Here is a 23,195-nt window from a genome sequence, read left to right as displayed (position 1 = left end):
TTCAGTTTCCTGTTTATTGTAAAGATGACTTAATAGTATATTTTAACGGTTGGATTTAGCAACACGCTCCAGCTCGTCCTTCTTTTTGATGGCGTAGGAGTTAGATGAACCCTTAGCTGCATTAATTAATTCATCTGCAACACACTCTGCGATTGTTTTAATATTTCTGAATGCAGCCTCACGTGCACCTGTGCACAAAAGCCAGATTGCTTGGTTGACTCGGCGCAAGGGTGAAACATCAACGGCTTGACGACGAACTGTACCCGCACGACCGATCCTAGTCGAATCTTCACGGGGTCCAGAGTTGATAATGGCAGTCACGAGTACTTGCAGAGGGTTTTCTCCAGTTAACAAGTGAATAATTTCAAACGCATGTTTGACAATACGTACGGCCATCAGTTTTTTGCCATTGTTCCGACCGTGCATCATTAGAGAGTTTGTAAGGCGCTCCACGATTGGGCACTGGGCTTTACGGAAACGCTTGTGTGCATACCTGCCAGCTGAATGAGGTAAATATTTTGCGTACTTCTCTTTAACGGAAATGTAGTCCTGCAGAGACATATCAGAGACTTGCACATCGTAGCAACTCCATCTGCCGAAAAGCTTGATTTCAGGAATGTCGGCGGCTTGTGGTAAAGACATGGTTTCCACAACCACGCTGCCTGCCTCGGCTACGTCGTCATTCCAGTTCTCCTCGGCCATGATTGGTACCTAAAAATGTTATTGTATTTATTCACAGTCACTTGACAGAATTTATAGTACCAAGTTGTTATACTTTTAAATTAAACTCACTTTTCTATTACTAAATAGAAATTATAACCTCGCACTGTCAAAAGTACACGCGAAAAAGGAAGTACGAACGACCAATTTTATTCTCTTGTTGGCGGGCCAGAATAATGTTGCCAAAAAAATAATTCACCTTTAAATAGAGACAGAAATTCGGAATTTCTTGATCCAAACCTTTTCAAATAAGTTAGAATAATATAATGAATAGGTAAGTCATCACAGCACACAACTAAAATTAAACTGAACAAATCGTGCGTCGTCCGTAGGTTTATGCATCTATCTAAAGTACCACAGACTTATTTATTTCAAGGTACTGATCTCTCTTGACTTGCGGCGATATGCTGGGAGAGACTGGATGCGGAAGGCGGAGGATCGTTCATTGTGGCGGACTATGGGAGAGGCCTACATCCAGCAGTGGAGAGATACAGACTGATGATGATGATGATCTCTCTTGTAACATTCCATACTTTTAGCAACAAATAAACCAGCCCGTGCTTTCTGAGTTCAACATAATGTCTTCAGATCCAAATAGGCCCAGACACTAGATAATCTTAGTGCATATATGAATATAATTTTATGAATATAATTTTTAAATTGTGATAGTAATTCACTTACAGAAAAGAACCCTCCTTATGTGCCTTTTAGATTTTACATTTATTTGATAAGCTTAAACGTTCAGTCCTAATAATTTTATAGTAAAAAAGATATTTATCCATATCGAATCTTATTCGGAATCGAAATTTAACTTAACAATAAATGTAAAGATTTGTTTTGTATTGTTTTGAGAAACGAAGGAAAGAAACCTATTTACTTTCTTAAATTAATAAAAAGAAGATGACTATTTACGAAACATGTAGTTTTAAATTAATAATTATGACATGTTAATTGTAATTATGACAATTATGTCCTTAGCCAATACATTAATTTAAATTGCTTTTTTTTTCCTACCTAAGCTGGTAGCCTGGAGCGGCTATTCCAGCGTAACCGTAACTAGTAGGTGAGCTCACGGGGCTCAAACCTGACGACGATGCTAACACGAACTCTAGCAAGAGTCGTGCTTCGCAGAATCTACCACCGGATCGGAAACGCGACCCACTGAGAAGATCCGGCGAGAAACTCAGTGGGCTGTGTCTGAGAGTTAATTTACTGGTCAAGCCCTTCGTCGCAAGCGACGGGTTCGACGAGAACGGTGACCTTTTAAGTTGCAGTAAGCTCGCTCGATGCTTAAAATGACAACTATTTACTTTTATTCCTATTTACAGAGGAAGTGCTTTTTTCCTTCTTAATTAATATATTTAAATTAGCTTTTTAAATCTTTCCACTTGCTATTATGGCGCCATCTTAATTCGCTCCCTTTCACCGGATATTTTTTAATAACAGGTTGCCGAAAAAGTTTCTTCGCATTTTTTAAGAAAATTCACAACATTTTTTTAATATAGTTTATTTACAATTAACTAAAGTATGTAGGTACCATTTTGTTCAATAACTTTTTGCCTTCTTGTAGGTAGGGACATGATCCTATTGCTATAGAAATTTTGAAGCTTCTGATCAAAATACCACGACAATTGGTTTTGGCAGTCCTCTCGTGATGATAACCTGAGACTGCCTAAAGAGACCGAAACAGGTGGAAGATGCAAGGTCAGGACTATACGGCGGATGCATTAAAACCTCCCAGCCAAGCTCTCTTAATTTTTGCTGAGTGGCTAAAGATGTGTGAGGTCAAGCGTTATCAAAGTTTTTTTACTTTATATGGGGCGTCCTCGTTTTTTACGAGCCTATATATAGTGAAAACCAATATTTTATGAAGACTGTGGTTTTATAATTTGTCCAAATTTACCAAAACACTGCCTGCGGTATCGCCTTCTTTTCTGAGCTGATTTTTATTTAATCCTTTGACAACATTATTTCATACCACTTCACGTCGTGTTGACCTAAAGGTCTAGATACCAGGCCATAAATTCCAAATAAAATAAAAAACTTCACGTCGTATTTTGTAATTGAAAAAAATACCGCCGGATAGAGTAAATGCTTCATTATAAAATTTTATTGTATGTATTTAATGGTAGGTAGCGGGTTGGCTCTGCCCCGGCATTGCTGACGTCCATGAGCGATGGTAACCACTTACTATCAGGAGGGCCGTAACTCGTCTGTCTGCAAAGGTATAACAAAATTAAAAAATAATTATATCCCTTTGCCTGTTCAATAGACGAATCAAACAAAAAAACATAACTTGTTTTACGTGGTGAAGTAAAATAACTCGTCTCGTAGAGGTTATGAAATAGACTTAATTAAGATTAAAGTACATAATATTAAAGTTCGTTAACGCGAGTGATTTTTCAATTTATCCAATAAAATTTAGTGGAATTTTCCCTGCGCTCCGCAGATTGCAGTTTTTGCAATGAAAATTGTCTAAATTTAGTTCAGTAAGGTGAGTTTTAGTCTTTTAAACTGTGACCAAAGTTCAAATTATATTTTCCTAGCTTGTAATATATTTGCACCGACCATTAGATTCAATAATCAATTAAATTGCGAACCTCATCTTTTACAGACTGCCTGTTTCGTGGTTAAGATTCAGTTAAAATTTAATTATGGCCGCTTTTAAGAATTTAAAAAGTTTTAAACTCATAAACCTTGCTTCGTCCACATATTGTCCACGAGTAATTTCAACAAGACACCTAAATCTTCAAGAGCATCATAGCAAAGATCTTCTGAGAAAATATCAGGTTTCCATTCAGGACTTCAGAATTATTGATTCCAAACTAGATACGAATGCCTTATCTGGTTTTAAAGCTGATGAATATGTAGTCAAGGCTCAGATTCTTGCTGGAGGACGAGGAAAAGGTCACTTTGACAATGGGTTTAAAGGGGGAGTTCATCTTACAAAAAACCGGGACAAGATTGTCGACTTAGCTAAAAATATGATAGGAAACAAACTTATTACTAAACAAACTCCCAAAGAAGGTATTTTAGTAAATAAAGTTATGGTCGCAGAAAGTGTGAATATCAAAAGAGAGACATACTTTAGTATTGTAATGGAGAGAAGTTTTAATGGTGCAGCCATTGTAGCTTCTCCAGCTGGAGGTATGGATATAGAGGCAGTGGCTGAAAAAACCCCACATTTAGTGAAAACAGTTCCAGTAGATATTTTTGAAGGGATTAGTGACAAAGTTGCAAATGAAATAGCTGACTTTTTAGAATTCAAAGGACCACTAAAAAGCAAATGTGCTGAAGAAGTAAAAAAGCTATGGCAGTTGTTTTTGAAGGTATAATTGAATAACAAAAAACAGAAGTTTTAAAGTTAGATAAGATTAATCTGTTAATTTTCTTGATATATCTAAACAGGCAATGAACTAGCTGCACTGGACATCAATTGGAGAGGTCTATGTTCAGCAGTGGACAGATGATAATGATGATGATGATGATCTAAACATATTTTCATATTGATTTGCCTTTAGGATCCTTTTAAAATATCTTAGACACTAATGTATAAAAAGAATACATAGTTATTTTTAAAAATCTATTTAAGGTGGATGCTACACAGCTTGAAATTAACCCTCTGGTTGAAACAGATGATGGACGTGTCATTTCAGTTGATGCCAAGATTAATTTTGATGACAATGCTAAGTTTAGACAAAAGGAGATCTTTGCACTTGATGATGTTTCCGAGACTGACCCACGTGAGGTAAGTACAAAATATTGGCTGTAAATTATTTCAATTCATTTATAAAATACCAATATATGGCAACAGATATGCAGCCTGATGCAGGGTAACTTATTATTTAAGAATTATAAACATTATTCAAATAACTTAAAAAACATGCCATTGCATACATGTTTTTTGATGTGGTCAACTGTATTTTTTGTTTTTTTTGATTAAACTGTTTTTTTTTAAATAATGTCTTGGGTATCATAAAATGACATCAGTACTCAAGATAGGATAAAGTGAAAAAACAGTGTGTACTTGACACTATCAGTTTATTTTACATAACTCAGTTTATCTTAGTTCTGATAAATACGTCATTTGTCTTTATTTTAAATGCAACTATGGCTATCTTTATATAATTTTTGGTTATCTGAATGTTGTGAACTTATTTATTGAACTCATTTTTTTACTGTTTTTGTTTGTGCTAGAACTATTTTTATGAAAATGGTAGATGTCACTCAACATTTACATCATAATTTTGTGTAAAAAAGCCGAATGCAATTTTCTTTAATCATCAATCTTTTAATGATCAAAACATTACACAAACATACAAAGAAAGTAGAAATAGGTAATGGTTGAGTGTTATTTGAAAAACTCTCGCCTTCAACAATATTAGGTCTCAGTAGGGTTTTATAAAAAAGAATTTTGATGTTTAGTGACAGAATCTTGAAACAGAAATATTTAAGCAGGCCGAAGTAGCATGATGATATAATATAGTATATAACTATCAAGTACAGTTTCATTAATATTGAAACACATCATTAGGTTTTATAATTTCAATTGCAATTTTTGTGTATGTTTTAGATGGCTTGGTATTCTACGGAGGTCACTACTGGCCATCACTAAGTAGTATCACCAACTGACTCATTACAGTCATAAGTGGACCTTAGTCTGATCCAGTAAATCTCTCCAGCCCAATTTATTTGTGGCTTATTCTCAAACATCACTCCTAAGGCAATATGTTTAGATAAATTTTATTTGTTTTCGGACTTATAGAGAGAAGCAAATTCCCTCAATTTGGTGTACATTGAAATGGATGGAAGTATTGGCTGCATGGTTAATGGTGCAGGACTTGCCATGGCCACTATGGATATCATCACGCTGAATGGTGGCAAACCTGCTAACTTCCTAGACCTTGGAGGTGGGGTTGGTCAATCACAAGTTTCTGCAGCTTTGAAGATTTTAGAGTCTGATCCCAAAGTGAAGACGATTTTCGTCAATGTTTTTGGAGGTAACTACAACTACTTAAGTCAATAATAATATTGTCAATAATAATAACTACAACTACTTCAGTCTTTGCCATATAATATAGAAATTTATGACAAGTTGTAATTATGTACACTATTATGACTTGACTAAATAATGCATTTCATGATACTCCATGTTTTTATAAGGGTTTTTTTTTATAATTTCTCATAATATTACATTACAAGTCATTAATTTCAATATTGTTATGAATGACATTTTTCTTTTTCTTTCATTTTTCTTTTTGTTATTTATACATTGTCTGTCCACCATAAAGCCAATGATTGCCTCATCAGCATTGATCTACTGCTCTACGTATGACCTGCGATCAAAGTGGTCACACTGCTTATTTTTTATAGGACCAGTCTAGTTTGGACTTTTAGCTTTGCCAAAATGAGATTCTCCTCAGGTTCATTTTTGATATAATTAACAATATTTCAGGTATCGTTAATTGTGCAACCATTGCAAATGGTATAGTTTCTGCATGCAGAGAGAATCCACCAAAACACCCCCTAGTCATTAGACTTGAAGGAACCAACTCTGGTGAAGCACGGAAAATCCTTGAGCAATCTGGTTTACCAGTTAAAATAATAAATGATGCCGACGAAGCTGCTAAAGCTGCTGTGAAATTAGCACAGTGACAGTACTGTCATTACTACCTTAGTAGATTTGATTTACTTAAGATTATCAGATACAACTTACCAAAGGGATTTTCCTCAAGACTTTCTATAATTATCATGGGGTATTTTAATAAAGTATAGACATTTAAGCTCAAGATCGTTGACTAATATACTAACCTTTTTCTAAGACTGAATTGTGTATCCTAACACTTTGGTCATAACAATTTTTTTTGGAAATCAAATGTCTTGCCATTGCTTTTGTAATTGTTAATAGTTTTCTTCCTACCCATCCTGGTAACCTTGAGGGATTATACCAGCTTAATCAAGCGAGGTGAGCTCACGGGGCTCCAACCTGACGTGTTAATAGAATAAGTGTTCTGTATATATACTATGAATAAACTTAAAATATCTATGAAATTTTAGATTTTATTTATTTTCCCTATAAATTAATACACGTTTTTATTTTTAACAAGCATACTAGGTAATTACTTTTAGTGAAAATAACCGATTCTACAAGTTTTGGATGAATTAGGCGCGGAAAAGATTGAGCCTTCGTCCTTGCGGTGGAGCATCCCTTTTGTTCAGAGACATATTTGATTGTATTTCATCGAATGTGGGAAGATGTGCAAGTTTTCCGCGACCGGCTACCGCGGGTCTGCCACTCAGCATTCGTTGTGCGACTCTGACAATGTCGTCAGCTGTGATTTTGTCTAGAAACAAGTATTTAAATTTATGCATTGTGTTAATAAAGTTGAGGGCCATATAGATTACTGCTGTGTACAACAGTGAAGTAGGATATTTTTCTATGTATGTATGCAATAATCGCTAGAACAGGCAGTCCCCATGGTCGAACAATTATCTATGCTTTTGAAACAAAATAAATATTATCAATCAAAACTTTTAACACAATATTCTACAGGAACTAAGCACTACTTTGCTTAAATTAAAAATATGTAAGTAATAAAATATCCAAGTTACCGATTTCATTGATGAAAAATGAGGGAGGTTTCCTTTTTCCTGTAGCCAAAACTTGTCTTCCAACATCTTCGAATACAACCGGTCGGGCCTCTAAGTTCATGAGTAACATCGACTGAAGTTGTGTTTTGGCTCTCTGAAATCAAATCACATAAATTAATTTCATATGCAACATGTAGATTTTTTAATACGCTTTTATTTGGCTTCAGACGTATGTATGTTCGTATGTAACGGAACCCTTGAACATGATTTTGAACCCCTTCAAAACGCTGGATTAACTCGAAATTTGGTATACTTATGTACCGACACATGACAATTCAATATTAAAAAAAAAAAAAAAAACCAAATTCAATTAAAAAATGAAAAATAAATAATAGTTTAAAAAAATACGCTTTTATAGAAAATCCCACTAAAAATAGAAAATAAATCTTAATAAATTTGAATTAAAAATAGTGTAAGAAAAAATGATTTTGTAAAAAAAGCGTGGGGTGCTTTTCAGGATATTATCAAAATAATCCTTTTACTCATATCTGTTGATGTATTTTTAATTCAAATTTATTAAGATTTTTTTCTATTTTTTAGTGGGATTTTCTATAAAAACGTATTTTTTTAGAGTTTTTAAACTATTATTTATTTAAAGGAAATTGAAAAGTATTTGTTCAGTTTGTTATTAATCTACATGTATTGTTACTTACTCTGAGTTCAATTTCGCCAACTTTACCGGCCATGTTTGCTAGTTCCCGCGCTATCACGAGCGTGGTGTCATATATGCGATTAGGAGGTGAAGCGGCATGTACACAAAACAAGCCTGTATCGCCGTAGGCGTGGTTGTAGGCTGTCGCGTTGAACATCCAGTGGTATCTAGAATTTTAGATGAATGATGAATGAATAATAGACCAATACAATACATATTTATAAATATGTGTAACTAGCAGACCCAGCAGACTTCGTAGTGCCTCAATCGATAAATAAAAGACCTAAACTTTTGTATAAAATAAACTTAAAACAAACAAAAAGAATCTGTCCGACGGGGGACACATCAAAGGAAAAACAAAATTGTTATTTTTATTTAATTCCGAGCATTTTCATATTTATCTACCTTTTAAACCTTCTCTGGACTTCCACAAATAATTCAAGACCAAAATTGGCCAAATCGGTCCAGCCGTTCTCGAGTTTTAGCGAGACTAACGAACAGCAATTCATATATACCTAGTCAGGTCATAAATTCTGTCACATGTTTAATGTAAAATAATTGAAACAAGTTTATTCATTATGTAACCATTCATATACCAAAATGAACTTAACAAAACATAGATTCTTATGACGCTAAAGTTTATTCAAAATGACCTCCGTGATTTTGAATACAGGCCTTCAATCTGCGCGGCCAGTCGTCAATCGCAGCACGAACGAGGTCCATGTCAATATCGGCGGCTGCCTTAATCAAGGATGTCTTGAGTGACTCCAAATTGGGATGAGGCTTTGAGCACGCCTTTTCCTCCAAGTGTTGCCATATCTTGTAATCTAACGGATTCAAATCTGGACTGGAGGAGGGCCAGTCTTCGTGCTGGATGAAGTTGATTTCACGCGCCGCCAGCCAGTCTTGTGTGCTCTTCGCTCTATAAGCTGGCGCCGAATCTTGTTGGAATACCCAGTGCCTGTTATTGAACATGGTATGAGAAACAGGTTCCACAAGGTTCGTCAGGACTGTATTTTGATACACAACTGCATTCGTTTTTACACCTTTCTCACAAAAATGTACCTCTGTTAAGCCCCAATAAGAAACTCCCAACCATAGCATGAGCGAGGATGGAAAATGACCTCGTTGGACACGCGGAATACGGTTGCTCGCTTCTTCACTACTGTGTGCGTACACCTTATCGTTTTGTTTGTTGTAGCTCTCTTCTACGGTAAAAATTTTTTCGTCCGAAAAAAGAATTTCCCGATATTTTTTTCCCGCGTACCGCTTCAACAAAGCGCGGCATCTCTTCAGTCTCAGGTCCATTAGACGAGCATTCAAACGATGTCCTGTTTTCTACGATATGCCCGAAGCCCTAAGTCTTCATTTAACACCCTTTTCACCGTGGTTCTGCTTAACCCCATCTGAAGGGCCAACAGTTTCTGCTTACGTTTGGGATTTCTTTGAATTCGCGCCTTCACAGCTTTTATCACTGCTGGAGTCCTAACAGACCGAGGGTGACCACTTCTTGACCTGTCATTTCACAAATTTTTCAGTATGTTAAAAATTTGAATTGGCGCGTAACCGCAACGATGCAACGCAATAACTGCAACACGGTCTTCTTTAAGCGTCCACTCCATATTTAAAAATGAGTAAAATTCTAAAAGTATACATTTTTATTTTCATGAACAATTCGAAATTCGAATTCAATAAACTTTTTTGTGGCCAGCATTCTAAAAGAAAAGTTTTTACTGTGTGACAATACTTATGACCTGACTAGGTATATATACTCGCGATGGAACGTAATGTAAGCCAACAAAAATAAAGTTTCAGCCAGTTTCGGTCGTGATGCAGTCATACATTCCGGTTGAAATGATGGGACTAATAAAACGATGACTTCAGGCTTAGTCTCAAGGTTCATGTTCTTATATCTATGGGCTCCAATATACAATTAATGGGGCAAGTATCGCGAAGTTGTTCGGCTTACAAAATTAAATTAATAAGGAAAGTGAACATAAACCTTTTTGTATCTTCGGTATATGAATATGACTGTAATCATGATATTGTTCTAAAAATATTCACCTATTCAAGACATTCGTGTAGAGTCGTGTGTACATTCCTTTACCAGGTCCACCAGCCGAGAACGATCCACCACCACCCATCATCATATTCAAAACGCATGTTGCAACGAAATCTGGGTCACCATGAGAACAACCTGGAAATAATATTCGTTTTTCAAATGAATGCTAATTTTTTTTCTGCGCTCGACACAATAGGTCTGCCTATGTAAATGTGACCATAAATATTTGTTGCTAGCTGTTAAAGATGATATCAAAGGTAGAGTGAAACAGAGTTAACGCGTCGCAGCGCTCGTCAGACAAGGATGGGGATTGCGAGACGTTGTTGTTGTTGTTGTTGTAGTCCTAGAGTACCCCGCTGGCACATAGGGCCCTCACAAGTTGTCTCCACTTGACCCAGGTGTTCTCCTGCCAAGCGGTTGCCATTCAAACGCGATTGATGCTGCGATGACTCCGCTGCGCCGTAGTGTGCCCTATCCAACGACATTTCCGATAGGCAATGTCTTGCAAGACGTACCTACGAGTTTTAAAGCTTTTTATTGCCCATGCGCCTAAGAATGAATGCTTTTTATGTTATTTTAGGTTTTCTATGTTATTTTGAATACGGTTAAACAAAAATTTATGAATTATAGTATGTTTTTCTTGGAGTATTTATTTATTCGTTTAAAAGTTGGTTTGCACCGTTGATAGTACACACTGGCATTAGGCGGATAAATTTGCTGTATTTTAAATGTTTAACACATACTCAATATACATGTTTATATGTCGTGATTGAATACTATATTTCTTAATAGTATTAGTATTATAAATTTAATGCTTTATAGAATTGTTTAATAACTTACTTTCTAATCCAATTACAATGTGTGATAGTTCTGGTAAATCAGATCCTGGGTACAAAGGTATTTCGCACTCTTCCTGCGAAATTACAAAATTGTTAATTAAAGACCACTATTCAATAGATTGTCATATTTTTCTCATTGATCGAGCTGGTACCGACCTGCGCCTGCTTCAGAGTATGTACGCGAGTTATATTATAATAACAGCGGACGCGACTTGAGCGGGGAGAGAAGTACACAAAATCGGTCCGTACTTTTTGTTGAATTCCACAGTGATCCCCAGGTTAGAGCCCCGTGGGCTCACCTACTCGCTCGGTGAATCTAGTATGACCCCTCGAGGAGATTAGAACAGGTAAGAAAAAAAAATCTCTATGCTTCAAGCTTCCCTTAGTTTGCCGCTAGGGGCGCTGTTCTAACTCCAGCGGTTTTTTTTTTCGTACACATTAAATAACATTAAATAAAATTAAATATTTACAGAGTTACTCTAAATGTCCGAGGCTCGAGAGAGTCCCGTAATCTGCTTTTCACTCTCGGACTAGTCTCGACTGGTATAGAGACCACCTGTACTATCTGGAACAACTATTTTCAACACGTGTATTCCGATGTTCGTTGTTTTATTCGAACTCTATAGCGACAAGGGATACGTTCACCTGTGCCCATAGATGTGCATGGGTGACGTTAACCACATACCATAGGTTGGGCCTACAGAACATTTGCTTTATGCAATTAACATAATAGTGTATCGCGTTTATCTGACATGCGTCAAATGTCAACAACTATTGTCTATGTTGTTACCTGCTCAATTCCACCGGTGTATTGCGAAATAGATTTGTCAACTTTTGGAACGAACGATTCGTCTCCATCTGTATACCAAGTAGGTTTGATATCAACAAAATATTTCTGTACGTATTCGACAAAGGGCTCGTGATCCACCTGCGAAATTAAAAATATAATATATAAAATCACGCTGTGTCATTGTAATAGAAATGAATTAAATGCAATTGGAATTTTACTAATCATCTGTATTTTCGTTTTAGACCGCAAACGACTGATGTTAGGTGCCTCGACTTGCAATTTTTACTGCATCAATATATTAAAAAATCTTTATTCGCGGGGTAAGTACATGTTCCGTAAATATGCCGCGAATACAACAACCGTGTTTATGGAATGGTAATTTACATAGTTTATGGGATTATAACGATCCTAGGCGATATCATTTAGCAACACACCTTAAGCATAGTTGTAATTCCGTAAATATGCCGCGAATACAACAACCGTGTTTATGGAATGGTAATTTACATAGTTTATGGGATTATAACGATCCTAGGCGATATCATTTAGCAACACACCTTAAGCATAGTTGTAATAAGATCTATTTCACTTTTTTATTAGTCCATTTGACGACGCGCTTACAAAGGATATTCGATTTGATACCTACTTTTTATTTTTTATTCTTATTGCTTAGATGGGTGGACGAGCTCACAGCCCACCTGGTGTTATGTGGTAACTGAAGTCCATAGACATCTACAACGTAAATGTGCCACCCATCTTGAGATATAAGTTCTAAGGTAATTAAAAAGGGCAACGGCTGCCCATCCTTCAAACTGAAACGCATTACTGCTTCACGGTAGAAATAGGCAGGGTGGTGGTACCTACCCGTGAGGACTCACAAGAAGTCCTACCACCAGTAATTACGCAAATTACAATTTTGCGGGTTTGATTTTTATTACACGATGTTATTCCTTCACCGTGGAAGTCAATCGTGAACATTAGCTAAGTACGTGTTTCATTAGAAAAATTGGTACCCGCCTGCGGGTATTTGAGCACCGTTGCATCGCTAGATACGAATGCACCGGATGTCTTATCCTTTAGGCCACGACGATTACATATTGGCATCCTTTTTATCAATGTGTATATTTTTTTTTTTTTTTTTTTTTTATTGCTTAGATGTGTGGACGAGCTCACAGCCCACCTGGTGTTAAGTGGTTACTGGAGCCCATAGACATCTACAACGTACATGCGCCACACACCTTGAGATATAGTTCTAAGGTCTCAGTATAGTCACAACGGCTGCCCCACCCTTCAAACCGAAACGCATTACTGCTTCACGGCAGAAATAGGCGGGGCGGTGGTACCTACCCGTACGGACTCACAAGAGGTCCTACCACCAGTAATTACGCAAATTATAATTTTGCGGGTTTGATTTTTACTGCACGATGTTATTCCTTCACCGTGGAAGTCAATCGTGAACATTTCTTGAGTACGTATTTCATTAGAAAAATTGGTACCCGCCAGCGAGATTCGAACACCGGTGCATCGCTCGATACGAATGCACCGGACGTCTTATCCTTTAGGCCACGACGACATCATTTATATGTATATGTGTAATTTCTGCATTCTTTAGCTGCAAACATGGGAATTTGATCGCATTTTTTGAAATCCGCTAATTGTGAAAACGCGAATAATGAGTTCTTACTGCATAAGGTATATCCAATCGTTCTGACCGGAAAGCGAAGCAGCCTTGGATAGACGTTTGTGGAATTTTGCGAGATAAGCTCATTATCTCCTTTTTACATCATGCCACCTGTCAGTTGTGGACTACTGACGTCCTCGAGTGATGAATTAAAATTATGTAGACTGCATTCTCCACTACAAGCTAATGCCAAAAGAAGAAAAAAAAAATTCTCCACTACAAAATAGTCAGGAAGTTGTCACTGTATACGACATTTCAACTAGTCACTTTTGAATTTGTTTCCTTATTACATAATATACTTAATAAAAAAAAATACTGACCCCAACAGCAGCTACAACCATTCTGTCTGGAGTGTAGTGATTCTTTAAATAGTTCAATATAATTCCTTTGTCAATTTTGTTCACGTTTTCTTGTGGACATATCTTTGGTAGACCTAAAGTGTTCCCTTTATATGCAGCCTGAAATGAAAAAAAAAATCACTAAAAACTTCAATTTTAAATCTCGCTTATTTTCCTTCATTTGTCAAACAAAAAAAATATCTTACCGAATGAATCATATCCATAAGAATAGTTTCTTGTTCGGGTCTCATTGAGAGAGTCTCCAACTCAAACGCCACTGCCTGCCTAGCTGCTTCAATCTCATCCGCTGACAATATTGGTCTTAATGTTACTTCTGCTAAAACCTAAAACAACACAGTATTTTTTAAAATTTAAAACAAGAGTACATCACTGCTTCACTGCAGAAGTAAACATTTTAATCCAATTTGATTGGATACTGGGCAAAGTTGTTAAAGTAAACAGTTTCAAGCATTATCAAATACCTCTCGTAAAAACTACTTACTGCTACTGTAAATTTTCCGTCTTCCAGAAAGTTTCTCAAAAGCTTAATATTACCTGAGTAACAGCTTCCAATCCTCTTGAATCTGCACTAGTAGCATACACTGTTGTGTCACGTGAGCCTTGGCAATCGCATATACCACCGTGACGCTCCAATTCACGAAGCATTACATCACGTGTTGCAAATTTATGGGTTGCCTGTACAATTAACATGTATACAATATTTAGTGGCTCTTAGTTTATTCTTGAATAGTTTCTTAAGATGCTAAATTACACAATACTGCTATAATGTATTATTAAAATGGATAATAACTAAGCGTGCATCAAACAATTTTAATCTTTTATTTTTCACAAAATTTAGAGGTAAACTAGTTGTATCAGATGAATGGGTGTTAAAAATAAAACTGTCACCTATGCCATTAACACCCCTATGCTGATCAGTGAATAGCTGATCATAGCATTAAGAAGTGAACACACTTGTATGTTTACTTAAAACTACTTTTAGGTTTAGTCCTACATTTTTTATATATTACATTATTTCTTGTTGATCAAGAAACACATTTAAGTTACATATTACACTTCATATAAATTTAGAAAACCATAGGCATACTGGTACATTGTTATGCTGAGTGACTCAATGCATTGAATGAGCTTCGGGTTTGGCCACTTAACTTCATTATTTGGTGATAAATAATAATTTATTTATTTATTGCCATTTTATTATTAAGGTTTGAAAAAATTATTTTATACAATTTATGATAAAATCACAATCATAATTCTTGCTACTAACAATTTGAATTGTGTAGTTTTTTTAAAACTTACCCCAAAGCTTAGTTTCTCGAGAAAATGACAAATTCCATTGGGATAAGCCACTTCATATCTAGGGCCAGAGTCAATAACAACTGAAAATAAAGTACAATATATCAAATATTTTTTAAGATTTTGATGAGTTATATATATAGATAAGAGTTAAATATGATTAATAAGATTTTATGAATTGATCTTGTGTTTATCCTATCTGTTATAAATACAACTACTGCCTGTTAAAGGTTCTTACCACAATTTTTGTTTTAATGAATTCTTATCATACATTTACATTTATTTATTTTACACTGTGGATTTGTTTTTTGGACATGGCTATATAAAAATTAACAAACAGTCAAAAAAAAGAGAGTTGGTAGTATTTTAATATGAGGGTCCTTTTTTAATGGTAAATATCTAATTCTATTCAAGGTCTGGTAGGGCAGGCAGGGCTTCTTTTTACTGCCAAACCTCAATGTAGATCATTGTTAGATTATTACGTGTGAAAAGAAATAAGATAGTCAATTAATCTATACATATTTTATAAATTGTACGTTTGGATGTTTGTTACTCATCATGAAGTTTTTTCACAAAGGTAGTTTTTTATTTGGATATGAGATACTTTTATCATGTAAATGATATGAACTGGGAGACGTTACGTATAACTACTATATCTATAGGACAATATATCTGTTGGTTTGTGATTTAACATAAGTATACCCCTAAATAAAAGCAATAGAATGGCTCATAACATATGGATGGGGAGACCCTAAGACTAGGCCCAGTGGTGTGGATTGCGAGAAGCCTATGTCCAGTAATGGACAACTGTGTGAGTTGATATTGACGATGATGATACATCCAAAAGTTGAGTGGTAGTTTATGACTAGTCAATGATACAAGCAACACTCTATAATACCAAATATAATACATTTTTTCTGAATTAAAAATAACAGGTGCGTGATGAGCTTATTGACGAATGTGTATGCAGTAATAATAATATACACTAGTCCACACAATAAAACTACTAAAACCAAGAAACAGGTTAGTGTTATTCAAAATTATTTTGAGGCATTACCTTCCTCACTGTCTCTATCTCGGTTGCATTCTGACCTGTGCCAAACTATTCATATCGACGCTTGAAAGGCACACGTGACTAAGCGACAATAACTGCTAGGCCACATAAATTATAGGCAATAACCATATTCGATGTGCAAAAAAATTTATATTTCTAGGTCTATTAAAATCATTTCAATCCTACAGCTAGATTCATTAAAATAGTTTTTTTTCAGTTATTTCAACTTTAAATTAGTCTACTGTAAAGTTCACGCATTGTCTCTTAGTCACGTTTGCCTTTCAAGCGTCAATATTATTATTGTTACATGAACATAACAAACACATGAAAACCAAGAAAACAAATATAAACAGAAAATTACTACAATTTAAGCTTACCACCAGCAGTACAGAACTGTCCAAATTTTTTCTCTGAAGCAACTCTTAAGCCATTACTAAGAGTTGTGACTTCAGTGATGGTCTCTTCAGATTTAGCTACAGAATATGTGACCGGAGGTAGATTAAGCATAGCTTCTGAGAGTGGAGGTAATGGTGTAACACTGCCCTTAATCTGTGATAACTTATCTCCATCTTGACTGAATTTTCTAATGTTCCATTTTGGTGCTTGGAAGCTGTAATGTATTATTAGTAAAGTAATCATTCTCTAGAATTATCAGATCATATGGTCTTATTACTACTAGTTGGTCCTGGCTGTGATATGTATTGTAAATAGATATTTATTGTATTTTCTGCAGCCAGTCATTCCTTAAAGTTTATTGATGATTATGATTATTTAATATATTTAATAATTTTAATAATCATATTAACTATCATCTATTGAGATTAATAATAATAGTACTTAAAGGATGGTGCAGCTTAATTTTAATTCTAGAATGACAGCACACAGTTTACAGTAGTTTATATTTTAAAATTTCTGCTTTGAAGCTATCAAGGGATATTTTGTAGGACAAACTTTGCATGAACTTAATCAATGTTTTATGTCACCGTAGTTGGATCGTTCAAAGTATGGTAATTATCTACTTCAGCAATCATCATAATATTGTAAAAAGATGTATAAATGCATAACTACATTTTATTATGGAAATTTTACTAACATTTTGTTGTTACCCTGTTAAAAGTTTAGTTAAACAGGTAGCAGGGATAGATTAATTTCATTTCAGTTACTGTAGGTGAATCAATATTGTAATTTATTTTGTTGCATATTATCGTCTTTGAAAGTGTTTTTATTAGTAACGCTAAGCCAAATTACAAATACGAACTGCTAAACTTCAGTTTATATATTTAATTAGTTTGCTGATTGTTTTGTGAATGGTGGATTAATTCTACTAGTAAATGTGGCAATACATCTTACAATAAGACGGAACAAATATTTACTCGCACTGTATTACGTATACACAATTATTTTCAAAATTTACTCACCTATTTTTCAATGAAAATAACCTAGTAACAAGAAATTTCACATCGGTTACATGTGACATATTACTACCAAAAACAAACAATGGACGAATGAAAACGTAATCAGTTAAAGTATTTTTTAAGTTACTAATTTTAAATATTTATGGTTTTTTTTTAATTTTTTGATCTCTCTTATTTTGTGACTTTTAAAAATTTTAGTTCTAAGTTCCTATTGTTTTTACGTTTGTTACATTTTACATTTGACAGCCTGCATATGTCATGTCTTTTTTGCTTGTTTTTATTAGTGGAGTCGTGGAGCGGGGAATAGAGATTAGAAAGACTATCTTTCTATGTTAAAATGTATCACTAAAAGTAAAAAGTTCTTTGTTGTACAGTTGTACCTAAATATCGTTTTTATGTCCGCTTTTTAAGAGGAAATTTTTGGAATGGTCCGGTTGACTTTCATGTTCATTTGGGTTAGTTTCGGCAGGAATGCAAGAGCTGAAGATACATGAATTTTATTTTGTTCTTTCCTCAGATTGAAACGTGTAGTAATGGTGGCAAATTAAACCTTTAAGATCTATGAAAACACGCACACAAATGTGGGAAAATGAAGAAAATCACGGGAACTGACTTTTTCGTTGATAAAGGGCTATTGCAGTTTTAATACATTTCCAACATACTAACAAACCTTTGCTATAAAAGACTTGATGGCGAGTTTTCCTTCCCTTTGTCAATTCAAAACATGAATAAAAAAATGGAAATCATCAGCAACAAAAAATGTGAAATCCCAAAAATACAGGTGAATGAAGTTAGCCCCTCAAAAAAATTTTTCTTTCCTTTTTTCTACTTATTTTCTATTAATTCGTTTGTTCATCATTTGTTCTTGATTGTTCACTGTTAATAATTGTTTGTTCTGCATTTATTTATTTTAAAAAGATTATTAAAAATATATGTACAAGTTAGCCCCTCGATTGCAATTTTTAATATTTTTTCGTCCTTAATGACTCGTAAATATTCATTTTCGATTGTTCTTATATAAAACACGTTTGTTCTCTTTCGAAATTACTCGTTTTTTGTTTAATTTACTATTTGTATTAGTTGATTAAATGTATGCAAAATATGTGTACTGCGCATGCGTCAACTATAATGCCTAAACTTTGTACCGTCTACGCGGTTTTAATCGAGAGAAAAAAAAAACAAATATAAATCCTGAAGGAGCAATTGATTGGTATGTATACAGTTTAATTAAAAAAATTAAAAAATAAATAAATGAAATAATGTACATTGGCGTAAAGTTAGACCAAATACATTTTTTCCATCCTCCCCATAATCAAATAACAATATCAGAAAAAAGGAGAATAGTTAGTTAGTTAGTGGAAGTAGCCAAAATGGGCAAGTGGACCTCAGTTCCTATTACATAAGGTACTAGGAAGTTTGTGATAATGAAAATTTATCACAGTGTAATATCACTTACTTACTTTAACAGTGAAGGAAAACATTGTGATGAAACCTGCACACCTAAATGTTCTTAGAATTTTCTTAGGTGTGTAATCCAAAAAAAAAAAAAAAAGGTGTGTAATCCACCAACCAGCACTAGGCCAGCGTGGTGGACTAAGGCCTAAAAACCCTCTCAATGGTAGTGGAGGCCAGTGTCCAGCAAGGGGATATATTATATGGGCTGATGATGATGACTAGGAAGTTACATACTACTACTACTACTACTACTACTACTACTACTACTACTACAGTACACATAATCCTATATATGAGTCGACTATTATCAAAGGCGGCAATCTGACTTTTGGACAATGATTGGTAAATCAGAAAAACGAATTATTGACTTTGTATTCCTTTGGCAGTCACAAAACTCTTCGGAACGACATCTTAGATAAATAACAGGTTAACTATTAACCTTTATTTAATGCAGGTTTTGAACCGTATTCTTTGAAGGAGACGATTATATTCAAATAAATCTGTATTGACATATCAATAAAATTTTTTTGTCCAAATGTACAGATTGCCGCCTTTGATAATAGACGACTCATATTTACAAACTATAAGTTTGTTGGGTACCTAGAAATTGCTAACATTATTTCATATTTCCAGATGTCCAGCCACTTGAAAATAGGTGTAGTAATGACAAAGCTATCCAAGTAGCTCCAGCACAGGAACACAAAGGCAAGGCAAGTGTGTATTGCCACATCACCCCTAAATATATCTGAAGCAAGTACAAGTAAACAATCAGAACCAGCAAAAAGAAAACTGTTGTTCCTGAGGACAAATTTGACAGTGATGAGTCAAATGCACCAGCAACAGAAGGATCAACAGTTGACTATGAGTCATCTCTCTATATCTCCACTCCATCAAAGACTTGTGCACTGCAGACTATAGCTCTCAAGAAGACTAAAAAAGTTGAAAAAATGAATGTGTTAACAATTTTATCTAAAGTGAAAAATAAACCACGTTTATATATTGGTCTTCCACAAGAATTATATTTCACAATAGGCTTGATTGAGAAACATACAAATGTTTCTGAACAAAATATTATATTATGTTTGATGAGAATAAAATTAAATAGAACATTCTCTCAATTGGCTGATGATTTCGATCTATCTGTAAGTCAAGCAAGCAATATATTTTTCAACAAACACCCAGAAATTGCAAATGTTATATCACCCCTTGTTAGAGTATAAAAAAAACAATACAATAAATATATATGCAGGAAGGATAATTGATGTCAACTTGGTGGAAAATAGAAAGTTTTTAGATAGTTTGCCACCTACAAGACTCTTTAATTAAATAAGTAATCCTTACTTATAAATAGGAATTTTTGTAAGTATTTTCACTCTTCATTCAAAAACTACTGAACAGATTTTAATAAGACTTCTATGCTGGTCTTGAATGGCTAGCAACTCATTATTATTTTGATTCTGTTTTCCACAAATGTGCTAAATATGGGCTTATATATATGAAAAGGAATAAAGATTAATGTTATGTAACCTTTGTACCTGTATGTTAAGAATAATTTTTAAATAAAACATATTTAAATTGAAATATTATTTTTATTAAATCACATTCACTTTGTACACATCAATATTTTGTACTCCCTAAAAGGAAAATAGGTATGAAGATTTTTTTAAGTATTTAACATTACATTTTTGTGTAAGATTAGAAAAATGTTATTCTTCCAAAAAGAAACTACATTACCTAACAACTGTGCAACTTACTCGGGATCAAAATCAATACTAATTATAGTGACCAGATTATTATTTTCAAAGTTGCTGTTTGCTACACAAAAGTAGCAAGTTTTACTTTTAGTATAATACATATGCATTTGAACTTGTGCATAATATCTTTCTTTAATTTTTTTTGCCATTTTTTTTATGGAAACAGCATTACTCACTTGCTTTTTTGTAGATCTATCAAAAAAACATAATTTATGATTTTTTTTAGCATAGTGGGCAATACCCTATTATTCATATTAATTATATACGGTGATGCGAAAATTATTTCTTTACTGAATTATTTAAGAATGATAGGCATAATATAATATTTTAATACGCTATCTTTGTTTATAATTTTTAATCTATTATTTAAAAATATCTATAATATTTTTAATTTCTTTATTTATCGGGTGGTCACAGTCATTATTATAAAAATAGAAATTTTGAGGAAATACAAATGTTTAATACAAATTATTTTGATAATCGAAATAAATTCATATCAATCCAAATTAATATTTGAACTATGAAAATTGTATAGTATGTAAACAGAAATATATTTTATAATTATAATGATTATTTATTCCATGCACTGTCGGTTAGAGAAGCTGTGCAAACTAGAATAAATTCTAATAAAGAATAAGAATAAACTTTGAAGAGAAGAAAAGAGCTTTCTTCGAAGCTCAATTCTACAAGGTATTCAATCAGATAACTATCTATCTCTGTCTTTCCTGTATGAAATTTTGGTATGTCGAAATATTGGATAAATCCAGCAAAGCTAAATAGAGTATTTACCTAAAAAATATGTTTATGCTTAAAGTCACGTGTTTATGTTATTCGAAAATATTAACCAATTTTTCAATCGAAGATTAAAACAACATACTGAGAATGAATATTTATTTATAAAATACACATATATGTTTTGACCACAAATTTTGCACGATAATTAAAATTAATATTCATTAATATTCATTTAAATAAATATTAATTAATCTTCTTCTATAACTCATAGTCAACTGTTGATCCTTCTGTTGCTGGTGCATTTGACTCATCGCTGTCAAATTTGTCCTCAGGAACAACAGTTTTCTTTTTGCTGGTTCTGATTGTTTACTTGTACTTGCTTCAGATATATTTAGGGGTGATGTGGCAATACACACTTGCCTTGCCTTTGTGTTCCTGTGCTGGAGCTACTTGGATAGCTTTGTCATTACTACACCTATTTTCAAGTGGCTGGACATCTGGAAATATGAAATAATGTTAGCAATTTCTAGGTACCCAACAAACTTATAGTTTGTAAATATATAGGATTATATGTGTACTGTAGTAATAGTAGTAGTAGTAGTATGTAACTTCCTAGTCATCATCATCAGCCCATATAATATATCCCCTTGCTGGACACTGGCCTCCACTACCATTGAGAGGGTTTTTAGGCCTTAGTCCACCACGCTGGCCTAGTGCTGGTTGGTGGATTACACACCTAAGAAAATCCTAAGAACATTTAGGTGTGCAGGTTTCATCACAATGTTTTCCTTCACTGTTAAAGTAAGTAAGTGATATTACACTGTGATAAATTTTCATTATCACAAACTTCCTAGTACCTTATGTAATAGGAACTGAGGTCCACTTGCCCATTTTGGCTACTTCCACTAACTAACTAACTATTCTCCTTTTTTCTGATATTGTTATTTGATTATGAGATCTGTGAGTGTTACTAATTATTGACAGTTACACCTACCTTGACTACAAGATGGCAAAGGTATAATAATATAACACATCTCATTTTTAGTCGTCTCTTCAATCTCCTTGACAATAGTGAGTCTTTGCCGTTTCACAAATGCAGGTCGAGGTTCACTTTGAGTGAATTTTCGTTTTCTATCTGCCCGACAATCGAATTTGGATGGTAAACAGTTTGGTTTCATTCGAATTCATTTGATGGAGCCCATTATCTTGTATTGCTTATAATTCTCAATGTCGTTTTCCAGCTAAAACATGAAATAATTTTCCAACACTTTCAATACATAACCTATAAAAAAAATATTAAAATGTTATTTTACTAATGTTAGGAATATAATTTCGACTGTGTAAAAAAGTTATTATAATGTATACCTAAATTATCTCTTGAAAGATAAATAATGAACATATTATTGACTTAATCTTTTTTATACCTTCATAACGACAGGTAGGAGGATGGAAAAAATGTATTTGGTCTAACTTTACGCCAATGTACATTATTTCATTTATTTATTTTTTAATTTTTTTAATTAAACTGTATACATACCAATCAATTGCTCCTTTAGGATTTATATTTGTTTTTTTTTCTCTCGATTAAAACCGCGTAGACGGTACAAAGTTTAGGCATTATAGTTGACGCATGCGCAGTACACATATTTTGCATACATTTATTCAACTAATAAAAATAGTAAATTAAACAAAAAACGAGTAATTTCGAAAGAGAACAAACGGGTTTTATGTAAGA

The 23,195-nt window shown here is 34.0% G+C and overlaps 3 protein-coding genes and 2 long non-coding RNA genes across 5 annotated transcripts; 2 read left to right on the top strand and 3 right to left on the bottom strand.

Moving 5' to 3' along the window:
- On the bottom strand, window positions 1-1,087 carry RpS5 (ribosomal protein S5). Its single transcript, XM_028169457.2, has 2 exons — window positions 793-1,087; window positions 1-711 (listed from the first exon to the last, which is right to left on the bottom strand). The coding sequence occupies exon 2, from the start codon at window positions 700-702 to the stop codon at window positions 43-45; it is 660 nt and encodes a 219-aa protein (XP_028025258.1). The 5' UTR covers window positions 703-711; window positions 793-1,087; the 3' UTR covers window positions 1-42.
- A 1,612-nt stretch (window positions 1,088-2,699) lies between these two features.
- ScsbetaG (Succinyl-coenzyme A synthetase beta subunit, GDP-forming) lies at window positions 2,700-6,771 on the top strand. Its single transcript, XM_089733171.1, has 6 exons — window positions 2,700-2,807; window positions 2,993-3,214; window positions 3,335-4,049; window positions 4,313-4,468; window positions 5,486-5,720; window positions 6,176-6,771. The coding sequence occupies exons 3-6, from the start codon at window positions 3,375-3,377 to the stop codon at window positions 6,373-6,375; spliced, it is 1,266 nt and encodes a 421-aa protein (XP_089589297.1). The 5' UTR covers window positions 2,700-2,807; window positions 2,993-3,214; window positions 3,335-3,374; the 3' UTR covers window positions 6,376-6,771.
- On the bottom strand, window positions 6,763-17,969 carry LOC114239291 (mitochondrial-processing peptidase subunit alpha). Its single transcript, XM_089733170.1, has 12 exons — window positions 17,520-17,969; window positions 16,479-16,711; window positions 15,051-15,130; window positions 14,286-14,426; window positions 13,937-14,074; window positions 13,713-13,850; window positions 11,715-11,852; window positions 10,926-10,998; window positions 10,088-10,220; window positions 8,025-8,190; window positions 7,333-7,465; window positions 6,763-7,064 (listed from the first exon to the last, which is right to left on the bottom strand). The coding sequence occupies exons 1-12, from the start codon at window positions 17,576-17,578 to the stop codon at window positions 6,883-6,885; spliced, it is 1,614 nt and encodes a 537-aa protein (XP_089589296.1). The 5' UTR covers window positions 17,579-17,969; the 3' UTR covers window positions 6,763-6,882.
- Window positions 17,970-18,805: 836 nt separating this feature from the next.
- LOC149501453 (uncharacterized) lies at window positions 18,806-20,552 on the top strand. The gene is made up of 2 exons (XR_016324233.1): window positions 18,806-18,920; window positions 19,605-20,552. It is a non-coding gene; the product is annotated as an uncharacterized LOC149501453 (long non-coding RNA).
- Window positions 20,553-21,599: 1,047 nt separating this feature from the next.
- Window positions 21,600-23,031, bottom strand: LOC149501452 (uncharacterized). The gene is made up of 2 exons (XR_016324187.1): window positions 22,455-23,031; window positions 21,600-21,957 (listed from the first exon to the last, which is right to left on the bottom strand). It is a non-coding gene; the product is annotated as an uncharacterized LOC149501452 (long non-coding RNA).
- Window positions 23,032-23,195: the final 164 nt, after the last annotated feature.

Source organism: Bombyx mandarina, chromosome 15 (genome assembly GCF_030267445.1).
Source record: "Bombyx mandarina strain Sakado chromosome 15, ASM3026744v2".
Lineage (NCBI taxonomy): Eukaryota > Metazoa > Arthropoda > Insecta > Lepidoptera > Bombycidae > Bombyx > Bombyx mandarina.
The sequence above is the reverse complement of the archived record's forward strand: the minus strand, read 5'-3'. Positions and strand labels throughout refer to the sequence as shown.